General features: G+C 33.9%; 1 protein-coding gene across 1 annotated transcript; it reads left to right on the top strand.

Moving 5' to 3' along the window:
• The first annotated feature begins 4,064 nt into the window (after window positions 1-4,064).
• LOC145091664 (BOI-related E3 ubiquitin-protein ligase 1-like) lies at window positions 4,065-5,696 on the top strand. The gene is made up of 4 exons (XM_079029433.1): window positions 4,065-4,277; window positions 4,363-4,514; window positions 4,627-4,928; window positions 5,010-5,696. Exons 1-4 carry the CDS (start codon window positions 4,231-4,233, stop codon window positions 5,523-5,525), a joined length of 1,017 nt encoding a protein of 338 aa, XP_078885559.1. The 5' UTR covers window positions 4,065-4,230; the 3' UTR covers window positions 5,526-5,696.
• Window positions 5,697-13,903: the final 8,207 nt, after the last annotated feature.

The following is a 13,903-nucleotide window of genomic DNA, read 5'->3' as shown; positions in this document are numbered from 1 at the left end:
TTAGTGATTTTAAATCTTAAACAATATTTAGTGAATAATGAATTCAAAATAAACTTTATAAAGATACAATAAAATATGAGAAGGTAAAATTGCATTTCGACACGCCCCACACATATTTACTAATTATATGTTATATTGCACTCCAACCTAAGTTTGTTGGTTTGTTCATATATTTATGAGCTAGAGGCCCCTATGAAAGGTACAAGCAATGTGACATTTTGTAATTTGTAAGTTTCTAGGCATCTCACCACCAATTTCAAAGTCACAATAGTTATAATAAAAGGCACAATGGGGTGGTGGATGGGTGTTATAGTAATCATGTACAAGCAAAACCCTTAGGGAAAAGAGACAAAGCGGATTCTTTTTAACCTTTTTCTAGCACCAACAAATTCTTTGTTCAAATCAATACCAACTCCTCAGAGAAAAGGAAAGCATGTCTTAACCCACAAGAGGGGGTAGACCATAATATTATAATGAATTGTTTTTTTTATATTATATTTGATTCTTTAAAATTATGTGTATTCACATACAATTTGATGTCAAAAAACTACGATTTTTTTTTATGTATAATTAAAAGACAATGGAAGGTGTTGTCATATGAATTTGTGTATCAAAACAAAGAGACCCACAATGGGGCCAAAACAAAGAAAAAAAATGGAGAATACCATTTCTAGCACTCACTGATTGTTGTGTTTCATTAAAAATTTGAAGTTTCTCACCTTTTATTTGGTGGTTTCTCTCTTGAAGTCTTACCACCTTCATTGAATAAAGCAAATACCCTTCTTAGTTGAGGATTAGTTACCACACCACTACCACCAACCCTTTAACTTTCTTCGCATATATTCCCACCTTTACATACATACATAGTTGAAATTGATGTAATGATGTAATGGATTTCCTTCTTTCTCTTCATCTTTCATGATTTCCAATCTTCTTGTCCTTTTCTAGTTTTTGCGATTGGATTTAAAAAAGAAGACGGTGAATTTAACAGTTATTGAACAAGATATCACTAACAATTTATTTAAGAAACAATTAGACGACAAACGCGTTCTAAAAGTTGTCCATGCTATAGTGCAATTTACATGTAGGAAAGTTAAGATTATACCCGAATCTGTGACCATCATATAGACAAAACAACACATATAATGCATCCATCAACCACTTGATTATGATTACCAAAAATGTTATTACATCCATTTTGACAGATAGACAAGCATCATGAAGATTCAAGCATGTTCATAGACAAAATTGATGATCACTTAAAATAGAACCAAATCATACAAAATCATTAAGTTTTTTACACTATAGTTAAATAGCAACAGGAGTTTAACAAATTTCTTACACACACATACATACATACTACATATATACATGCATTATATATATATATATATATATATATATATATATATATATATATATATATATATATATAATCTTTATTATTATTATTATTATTATTATTATTATTATTATTGTTGTTGTTGTTGTTGTTGTTGGTTTTTATTTGATATTTTTTCTTGACAACCATACAAGAAAATGGCTATAATGAACAATAAAAGCAATGGCCGAAGCAATGAGTTGAGGGTTGGTTTGGTTCGGTGTTGTCAAATGGTCATAATCCACAAAGCAAATAATGTTCAAACATAAAGAGATGGGTGTTGCTTTCTCTATTCCTTTGCAATCACTTATGACCACCCAACCAAATCATGGTCCATATGTGTTGTCATGAGCATTTCTATAATTTCATTCCAATATATTTGATAGTAAAACTAGTGACTTATTAAATTTTAAAGTCCTGATATCATATAATCATGGTAAGGAGCGCCTTTGATTATGGGAATGTAAATTATACCTCACTGTTTATATATTGGAATAATCCCACACACACCTACCCAAAAAAAAAAAGACAACAAATATAAATGGTTATTTTTTTATCAAATATCACAAAATATTATATTAAATGCAAAATAGCAAAAGTAATCTCAACTATTTAAGGCGCCGTTTTTGGAAAACTTGATATGATAATTTCATTTAAAATCTCTCTCAAAGGAAATCATCCTTAACTGCTACCACTGTACAATGCGAAATACCAAAAAATTGTTTTTTTAAAACGACGGAAAATTTTATTTAATAAAAGGCTAACAGGATGCTAGCAACAATATATAAAAGAAAAAGTACACCATGGCTAAGTGGGAAAACCAACAAAATAGACAAAGTTATAAAACAAAAAAGACATATAGCAGTAGGGACAACACCAACAACACAAAAATTGGCCTTTGTAGAGTGTAGACAATTGATTAGCTAATTATGGTCACCATCAAACCAAAGTAGAACAACCACAATAGACTCTAAGGATCACATTAACTCCATAATGTGAAGATTATAACAAATTGAGAGTATACCGAGCCTCCAATCTCAATGGAACACCAGAAAAAAGGATGAAAAAACCCTTTGACGAAAAACTTTATAAAGAACCAAAATAGCAATGCACTCTAATCTTGATTCCATAAAAAGAGATGAACTTTGAAGCAACCATCAATTAAGCGATGAGCACCAATATCTAATCTTGATTTGCAATGATGATACTGCTATATGATTCAAAAAATACTTGACCGAAACCAACAATATATCACCACCTACAATACACCTCCAACTTGATCATTTAAACTCAAACATGATAGAAACTCTTGAACAACACAAACTTTATGAACACCACTACAATAGCATAGGACTGAGCCTACATAAGACTTTTAACCGTAAAAGGGCATTTAGGCAAAACCACCAAAACAACACACTAAACATAACACAACACAAATTGACAACACACACTCTCTAACTGTTAAGTATTATAATTATATGGTGCATTATGTGAAACATAGGCATTTAGTCAAGCACTATACAAGATTTTCCATCAAACAGAATGTTATGTTATGTATGCACACCAATATGACACAAAATTGGACATTAGATACACTCCATGTAAATCAACCATCACATAATCGCTACTATAAACATAGGTCATCACAACATATCATGATTTGGGATGTCTTGTGGGCAATACCAACGTGAAAACCATGTTGTAGAATCTTTTATGCTCAGATAATGAACGATAACATTGTGTATGTTAACAATGTTACATAATCAACCATTATTCAGATGAACCCAATCTAGAAGAATTTAACGAGCAACTCTTTGTGTTAAAATAATCACCATAAATCATTGTGTAATCTCCAAGGTATGCTAATAACACAATGTATAATCTCGATCAAATCTGATCCCAATAATCTTCAATATGACCAAAAAAGAAAGAACATTGTCGAATCCACAAGTTCCATCTCCGGTTACATCTTGCCCATATATGGATGAAATTCATTTGGAATTCTTTATAAGTAAATTTAAATTATACATTGGTCTTGGTTGAAATATGAGTTGTCCATTGAATATTCTCGAAACAAATACATGTTATGCCTTTCTAGTTTTTCATTTAAATCAAACCAATTAGTTTTTGAATAATCTTATGTATACATAGAAAAATTACATCTATGAGGATCATAAGTTGGTAGGGGGTTGGATGGGGCAGGATACATTTTTTTACTTTGTTTCCTCAAATGTGGATGTAAATATGTTTTCTTACGAACAACTGGATCGACAACCTTAGTCGTTGATGGCGAAAAATCCACTACAATTTTCTCACATAACTTTGTTTCCTTTTAATTGAATATTTATCTTAGCTTTTCTAAAATGGTCCTTAGCCATCTTTACGATCAAATGTATCATTCTCAATGGTAAAAGAAAAGACAAAAAACAAACAACAAACAAATTAGATGGTACAATAAATAAAAATGTTGATTTAATGGAGCCTATTTTGATGTAACTAACTGATATAAAAAATACGATCGATAATAGAGAGATACGTATAATTGGACCTGGTAATAATAAAGGAATACGTACAATAACACCTTTGTCAAAATAATAGCCTTAAAAGTAAATATGATATGAAGTAAATTTGAGTGATATATTCTTGCTTGAAAAATTAATATTTTGATTGATTTAAAGAAATACATTGAAGACTCCGCCCAATATGTTTTGAATAGGGTACCAGCACCTTCATCTTCCATATCATGCGTTTTTGTGCTGCCATTTATTAACCCAGCTCTCTTTCTCTTTCTCTTTCTCTTTCCATCACACCACTCCAAACTCCAAACATACATCAAATCAGGTACAACAATGGCGGTTCAAGCTCAATGTTCATCAAATATTCTCCTTCTTAACAGGTTTGATCCTCTATCCATCGATCCATATAATTATGAGATCGGATTGAAACAGAATCATGAAAAAGAAGCCCGTTTTATCATGCAGAACCATGTCCATACAAGAAGGGAAAGCTACCCAAAATGGAAATAAGTATCCTTTGCCACCACAATCAGGCGGCGGAGTTGGTTGTGGTGGCGGAGTAGGGACTAATAATGATCATCAATCTCTCAATAACACCTTATTCAACAATTTTCCAGGTATGTATGTGAATCTTCATCTATCCGTATGTACGCTTTTTCCATACAATAAAGCTGAATATGATTTTATCAATCACATTTGAATATATAACGGTTTCTTTTGCTGTTACAGTCGGGAATTATACTACGAATCAAAGAAAAAGAGGAAGAGAAGATGTTATGAATTATTATATGTCTAATATCCATCAACAACAATCTCATGGTCATGGTAATCAACTCATGGATGTTTCCCAAATTGATCAATCACGAAATATTGATGTATCTACTGGACTCCGACTGGCTTTCAATGACCACCACCATCAACAACACTCCTTTTCTCCTCAATCCTCTGGTATTGTATCCGTGTTTTCAGAAGACCTAACCAACCTAATCAACCAACAACGAGATGAAATCGACAATTATCTTCAATCCCAGGTAAGAACCCGTTAAAAAGTAAAATATATTCGTCGTTTTTTTATCAATAGCAAATTGGTAGCTGAAATTCAGTATCCCTAGGGAGAAGAGTTCAGGCGGAATTTAGCAGAGAAGAGGCAAAGGCACTACACTTCTCTGATCGGGGCGGCGAAGGATTCAGCGTCGCGGATGATAAAGGACAAGGAGGCGGTGGCAGAGAAAGCCTTTCGGCGGAACGCCGAACTTGAAGCTCGAGCATCGCAACTTAGCGCGGAGGCGAACGTTTGGCAGGCGAAGGCGAGGGCACAGGAGGCGGTCGCGGCGGCGTTGCAGGCACAGCTGCAGCAAGCAATTGTTACCGGCGTAGGAGGGTGTGTGTCACAAGGTGAGGAGGTGGCGGCGGGTGATGCGGAGGATGCCGAGTCGTCGTACATTGACCCAGAACGAGTCGTGGTGGTGAGTGGACCCGGATGTAAGGCGTGTGGAAAACGGATCGCATCGGTAGTGCTGTTGCCGTGTCGGCATCTGTGCGTCTGTACAGAGTGTGACGACGTCGTTCAGTCGTGCCCTTTGTGTCTTTCCTTCAGAAGCTCTAGCATTGAAGTTTACATGTCATGATGGGACCTGAAGAGATCCTAATTCTGAAAAAAGGGTAAAACTGGAAATTATTATAACAGTTGGAAATCTTGAAAAAAGAAATTCCAAAATGTGAGGAAAACATTAAAACATATATAGAGCGCAAAGAATATATCTAAATATTAACAATAATTCAATTGCCATTTTTTTGTATTTTCTTATTTTGCATCCCCTTCCCTATTCTTTCGTTACTTTTTTGCTGTTTTTTATTTAGTTTCTTTGGTTTATTATTCTTTTTTTTTTGGTGTAATTGTATTTTACGATGCTCATTTTAGCGTGTATTGGTAACTTTCTGTGAGGATTTTTTTTTTTTAAATCGAAAAAAATTTAAATGGACCCTTTTGTTATTAAACTATGGTGTTTAGATTATCTAAAATATTATAATTTGTGAACTAATAGCTATTCAGTAATATATCTGAATTAGATGTATCATTCTTAGTTCATATTTGTATAGGATTTTATTATAAGTAGAAATATGAATTTAAAAAAGAAAAAAAAAACAAACAAACTTAAGTACTTAACAATTATGATTTAGTTTCAATTTTACGTTAAAAGCCGAAACGAAACAGCTCGGCCCATCAGCACATGTTCACACTGTCACACATGTACTATTATATCAAGAAAGGAGACGAATATTACAATTTATTTTATTTTTAGAAACCTTTTGTCTTAAATAACATAACAGATATGCATGATAAATAAGTGGTTATTGATAATGATTTAAGTCATGAAGATTTTATATTTATCTAATTAAGTTACACTATTATTCTTAAATAAAAATGTTATTTAAACTTTAAACCCAAATCAGAGGTTGCTTTCTTTTTTAACATCGACACATTCCAATGAAAAAACCCATCAAGATGCTAGGAAATAAATACAAAAATTTAACCCAATCCAACCAATCTAATTTTCACTTTCTTAATCTACGTAGAAATCTAAATTTATGAAACAATAAAATGCCCCAACAAATAATATATTTTTGTGGTTCGACTAACGCAAAAATCATGTCATTTTCAAATCTTCAAAAGAGCCAACACAAAAAAAAGTGACTATCAAAGTGTTATTCAGCTGAATAACTACACTAATGATGATTCGAGACCAATAATTATTTCTCAATCGTAATAGTCTGTAAGGCTACGAGGAGTAGTCATTATCAACCCATCAAAAAAGTGTTTTCATCTCCACAACATGTCAGCTGCACAACCAATCCATTAGATATAGGAAATGGTTACCACTCTACAACTTTCTTTTTTCATTTTTTTTTTATTTTGATTTATGATTAAATTAAATAAAACATAATAAAATATTTTACATTAATTGAAACCACATTACATTAATTAAAAAACATACAAAATTAAACCTAAAAAATAGAATATTAAACCTAAATTACTAAAAAAAACATAAAACATAGAAAATAAAAACTAAAATACTGAAAAAAACATTAAAATAAGATAGAAAATTAAGCTTAAATTACTAAAAAGCATAAAAAAAACATAGAATCTAGTTGTGATATTTGTGGAGAACCTCTTGTTGAATTTTTAAAAGCAGTCTTAAATTTTCCGGGTCGAAATTCGGTTACGGCACCGTGTTTATAATTTGAAGATCGGTGAGTGTCAATTGTCGCCTACGAGCTTCCTCCGTTGATTCAAATTTTTTTTCTAAAAAATTTAGAGTTTTGTCTATTTTCTCTGCTAATATGTCCTCGTTGGTTGATTTTCCGCTAGAAGACGTCCCCCTTTTTTGCTTTGTCCCTTCCCGGTGGTCGACGAAGTTGGATGTCCGGTGGACCCTCCCTCTCGATGGCGTCGAACTCATCATTGAGGTCGAGGTTAACACCAATATCCGACTCAGATGTTCTCGGCTTTTTGTTGGAGCCGGTGATAGATCCCGAATATGCCGTATCCGAATAAAGGACCTATTTTGGACCATTGCGACAAACTTTCCACGTTTTTTGGTTGGAAAATGATTTACCATTGTTGGTAATTTTGTATTGGTACAACGCGGTTAATAAAATGTTGAAATCATTGCTGTCACTTCTATGCATATTTTTATGATTTTCAAATACGTCGTTAAATTTGGTGCAAGTCGCTCGAAGGTCACGCTATTTTGCATTGACCGAGTCGTATACTCGACTCGTTTGTCTTCCTAATAACGCATGAAAGTGGTCTAAAACACGATTCCAAAAGCTTTGACCCTTTTGCGCGTTGCCGGCATCCTCGTCTTGTGATATAAAAATCTAAGTTTTAGCTAAAGTTTCCTCCTCCTCCTCGGTCCATTGCGTACTTTTCTTTTTCTTTGGATATTTTGATTTTTTTTGTCTTCTACGACTTGATTGTGTTTCTTCAATCCGTTCGTCGTCGTCGTCAAGGTTTATAGGTTGAGATTGACATAATGGAACTTGAGATGGTTGTGAAGTTTGTTGACGTTGGGAAGTTTGTGGTTGAAATTACGGAGAAGGTTGTTGTTGAAAGACTCGAAATTAAGATTGAATGAATTATGGTAGTTGTTGTTGTTGGTAGTAGTGTGGGTGGTTTGGAAGATTGGTGAATAGAGATTATTGTTGAATCGGAGATGATATCAATTGCATGTAGCTAAGATTCGCTAATGGATCATTTGAAGTGTTTGGAGTATTTTAGTTTGGATTCATAAAAATATGTGAGGAAAGAATATTTTTTTGGTGAATATGTGTGTTTGTGTTGAAAGAGTTTGTGTGTTTGAAATGAAAAAAAGAATGTTATATATAGAAAAAATTATAGTAATTAAATAATTTTTTTAATGTAACAAACGGTCGCATGCAATGGTCAAAAGAGAAATAACCAATTAGATCAAGTGTCTCATCCCGTCTCCGAAAGGACGCCACAGTCAACCCACCGAAGGTGGGAGCGGTATTCACGCGTCTTGGGGGCTGACACGTCGTCCTCCCACACGTTTTCACCATTCCACTCCGGACAACCGAAACGAGTAACATCTACATGTAGCAAAAATTGTCATGACACGAAACCCAAAACAAACTCGACACGAAATAAACAAATTTGGGTAAGATATTTCAACCCGTTTAAATAAACAGTTTGACACGACACTACAAGAAAATTAAACGGGTGAGATTAAAGTTGAATATTTTAACTCGAAAATTACATGTTTATTTATATTTAAGTTTTTTGAATTTTTTAAATAAACTAGAAAGATATAAAACCAAAATAATAAGTAAAAGAAACCCTTAGATTGAGCCGTTTTGAATGTTGAAATAGCATAACCGTCTAGATCAAACCTTCGTTTTCAAATTTTCGGTTCTCTCACAAACTCCACAGTCACTTTGACCACTCTCTCATCCTCATGATCTTGTCTTTCGTCTCCCTAGCTCCTACTCTTTCAATTTTGTCACCAGAACTTGTTATGACTTCATCGATTTCGCCTCCAAACTATTAGTTTTTCCTTTCTACCCACCCAAACCAAACTCTTTCAACATGCTCGATCTTTTAACCTCACATAACATGGCATATTTCAATGTATACCCCTAACACGAAACCTGGCACAAAAATAAATAGGCTGACACGACACGATACGTTAATTAATCGGGTCTAGCTAAGGTCAAATACTTTCAACCTGTATAGTGTTTCAACACGACACAGACCTGACATGACACGACACGATTAACTCCTCTAGTAGTATCCCACCATCAAATAATGTTATCCCAACCCTATTTAGCTAAACCACAATCGATGAAACAATGTTGACTGATCTCAGTCTTCGACTCACAAATTGGACAAAATTATATATATATATATATATATATATATATATATATATATATATATATATATATATATATATATATATATAGGATATAGATCCGGTAAGAATTTTTTTTTTGTAGGAAGGTAAGAAGTTTCTTTTGTACATATTTTTTTGACGAACAAAATAAATGAATCACTAGATGATTCATTTGTAAGATGATTCACAAGAAAAAAAATTCAAAAAAACATCTTCATGATTCATTTTTAAGTAAATTAAGAAAATATTCATTTTTATGACAATTTTAGTGAATAACAACAAAATCATTGTAGAAATGATCACCAACATGTTTTTTTGAGAATTTTTTCTTATGAATCATCATACAAATGAATCATGTGATGATTCATTTTGTTTGTTTGCTAAAAAAATATGTAGAAAAAAAACTTCTTACCTTCCTACCAAAATTTTCCTTCTTATTTGATCTTGACTTTATATATATATATATATATATATATATATATATATATATATATATATATATATATATATATATATATATATATATATATATTGAGAATAATTACCGCAAAACCCTCCTTACCGTCGGAAAGGGAAATGAATACATGTGTGTTTTCCTAAGAAACATATTTCCTTAAACTATGTTAATCATTACATCAATATATACAAAAACATAACATCCATATTGATATAGTTTTAATATAAAATAAAGTTTTTATTTTTTTATAGTTTCGGCTCTCGTTATTCATAAGTGAATAAAAATGCATCAGATTTTTATTACAATAAATTGGTTAATCACTTATGAATAAAAAGTATGTTTATTTTTTCTTTTACAATTTAAGTATCATTCGTATATGAATATAAATGTAATAAACTTTTACAGTTACATCAGCTCTCGTCATATGTTATATTTACAAATGAATAATTATGTTATGTTTGTGACCTTTATATTACAGAAGAGCTAATACACATTTATTCACATGAATCAACATTTTATGTTTGTGACCTCCATGTTACAGAAGAGCTAATACATATTTATTCATATGAATCAACATTTTATGTGGGCATGTAATGACTTATGTGAAGACCATGGGGGAGCCCACGACCCTTGGTTATCAGACTATGGGGGGAGCCCATGGCAGTTGGTTATCAGACCATGGAGGGAGCCCATGGCATTCCAGGTGAAGACGATGGAGGGAGTACATGGCAATTATATATATATATATATATATATATATATATATATATATATATATGTCGCATGGTATTATGTGGTTGTATATTTTGTGTATTTTGGGAACTCACTAAGCGTTTGCTTACAGTTTGTTGGGTGTTTCACGTACTTCTGGTTCTAAGGGGAAAGGCTCGGCTTGATGGGAAACATTCACTCTCCATTATTTCTGCATTTATTGTTTTGGATACTCTGATATTTAGGATATGATTTGATGTAATGGAATTTTGGAAAACAAAACATGATTGTAATTTCTAAATATTAAATGAAAAATTTTATCTAAATTTTCGGGTTGTTACAAAAAAATTTCATTTTTAAATCAAGTAAAATCATTGTTTTCAGATACCATCCAAATCAAAACCATCCATTTACAAAACATTGTTCTCAAAAATAGAAATCATATATCAGAGTGTCCCTAAATCAATATCATCAAATCCAAGAGGATGTGCATGATCATGTCTTCGCCTTGTCCTGATCATCTGAAGTACCTAAAACATAAAACTGAAACTATAAGCACGAAGCTTAGTGAGTTCCCCCAAGGTACCACCACACAGACATATAACATATACAATCATGCATTATGGGTCAACAACCTCCAGGTTGGATTACCCTGGCCCACAACCTCCCGTTTGAATTGTCGTACATATCGTATATTGGGTCCACAACATCCTGGTTGGATTGCCATACATATCACATACTGGGTCCACAACCTCCCGGTTGGATTACCCTGACCCACAACCTCTTGGTTCGATTGCCCTGGGTATGTTGACTAATAACACAAAGCATTACAATCTCAACACAAACCACACTATGTCCACATATGCATCAGATAAACATATAACCAGTCGGCATATAAATAGGCAGATCTGCAGATCACTACCGTATAACAAGATCCTATATATCAGGACACACATCTAACATATCACTACAACATAACAACATCGTATATACCAATATATAAATCTAACAGATCACTACAACATAATAACATCCTATATACTAGGATACATAGCCAAGTGGGCCGGCATTGGTGCCTTCGACCCACAATATAACGAGGAAAATTCACCTCTCAGTCTGAAAAGATAGTTGAATAGGAAACTGCTCCGAATATCAGCTCTATCGGTAACATATTCATTGGAAAATGACCAAACTTAACTTATAATCAAAATACCCAAAACAACCCTAAGTTAACTTGGTCAAAAACAGGTCAATGTCAAAAATTCAAAAACCCAATCGAGTCAACTCAGATGAGTACACCCAACGTACTCAGCTTCTACGCTTAGTGTACACAAGCCTTGACAAGAAACGGGGTGTTGACCTTGTACGCCCTGTATACCATAGTGTACACCAGCGTACGTGCAACAATCATTTCCTTCTATTAATAGCTTAATCCCTTAAGTTCTTTCGTCCAAATTCCAGATCTAATCCTCAAATGATGTCCTTAACCATAAAGTTTCCAACTTTATGGTTTTTCATGGTCATTAAATGCTCAATACCAAAACCCCTAACTTTTTATCTCTTTAAGACATCCTTGATCATGCATGGAAGAAAAATAAGCTCCAATATTACATTTTTATTGTTCCTAATAACTCCGTAATGGATAAAGTTTCCAACTTTATCCATTAGAATGGTCCAACCAACCAAGATCTAGTCTTTAAGTCTCAAAGGGACCAAAAGTGCATCTTTTCCAACTTAATACATTAACTCCAAGTATCAAGCCATTAGATATGAATCAATATGATGTTTAGATGGATAAAGTTTTCAAATTTATTCACAACAAGGTCACAAACTTTCAAGATCTAAACTTTATGCACTAAATTGACCAAAATCTCATAACACCATCAACAAGATTCAAACTTTATACCTCTAAAAGAAAGATCAAGGTGAACAACGTCTGGATCTACTAGCTCCAATGTAACCAACACTTCTCCAAAGAGCTCCTTCTTCTCCAAGCTGAACCAAGAACACTTCAAAGCACTCAAGCACACCTTCTTTTGCTCAAAAGGCTCAAAATAGGATTAGGGTGTTCAAGGGAGGGTGTTGGAGAGCTGGAGGCTAAGATTGGAATGGGTTTGGGGAAGTTAAGGAGAATAAATATGGCTCAAACCACGAAAATAGGGTTTGGGAACAAATCGCGTATGCCCAACGTACTCAAGGATGCCCTAGTACGCCAAGTGTACTTCCCCGTATATCCAACATGCGCGTCTTAACCCAAAACCGTCCTAACTTCAAATGGCATAACGTCTTCGTTTCAACTCCGATTTCAACGATCTTTATATCCATGGAAAGGTGTTGAGGAGCCCCACAATATTATCTGAATATTTTGGACTAAAAACTTTTCGAACAAAATCCATATTTCATGCAAGAACCCGACCTATGACTTTTCCCTTTTCACCCTTTGGCTCAAAACACAATACAAGGGTTAAATATCTTAACTATCATTACCTCCTTACACAAGGACTAAAATTTGCCTCTTTAAGGCCTAAAGCCTTGCACAATCAACTTCCAGCCCATGACCTAGAAATGACACGAAACAGAATGTTACAATTCTCCCCCACTTAAATTAGAATTCGTCCTCTAAATCAGCTCTCGCTTCCACTTCATGATGCAACCCCTCACATCAACCAAACAAACCAAAAACCCATAGATTTGATCGACTCTAAACCTCCTCGACCAATCTTCATCTTGCTAATCTCGCACATAAGTTCACCTTCGCGACAAGAACCAACTGGTCACATACCAAACTAGGCCAAACTCCTACTCGACTTCTATAACCCTGCTTAGCTATCTACTGACAACACTCAAGATTACCCTCGATCCACTAACCGAAAACAACACTTGGCCTTATACCTGATCCACTAAATGACAATAGCACAATACTTGATACGCACACCAACTTGCACTCTATTACTTGATCCCAATCATTGATGACCAAATACCCAGGAAGCTCTATATCCACACAAACTCCATCACGCATGCAATTGCGACCAAATATAATTACTCCATTTGTTAGGGAAACTAGGCGATACTTTTCAAGACTCAAAACAAATATGATGCCTTCTGGTGACCCTTGTTAGGAAGTAATGCGGATAACAAGCAAAACTATAAGCATACAAAGACACAATATTTATATGGTTCGGTCAATGTGACCTATGTCCATGAGCAGGAGAGGAGTGTTCTTTATTTCATAGCTCTCAAATAGAGGTTACAAGTACAACTCACTAGAGATTCGTCCTACTCACTAAGGATAAAAGATATAAGACACAAGACCACAAATGACTAAGCATGCATCACTATTTATAGTTGAGGGATCAGACCTAAAACCCTAATGGGCCAAACCCATTGGACCATAGGCCCATGATGGTGACAACCAATCATA

The sequence above is a fragment of the Lactuca serriola genome, chromosome 3, assembly GCF_051521515.1.
Source record: "Lactuca serriola cultivar US96UC23 chromosome 3, Lser_US96UC23_V15, whole genome shotgun sequence".
NCBI classification, from domain to species: Eukaryota; Viridiplantae; Streptophyta; class Magnoliopsida; order Asterales; family Asteraceae; genus Lactuca; species Lactuca serriola.
The sequence above is the reverse complement of the archived record's forward strand: the minus strand, read 5'-3'. Positions and strand labels throughout refer to the sequence as shown.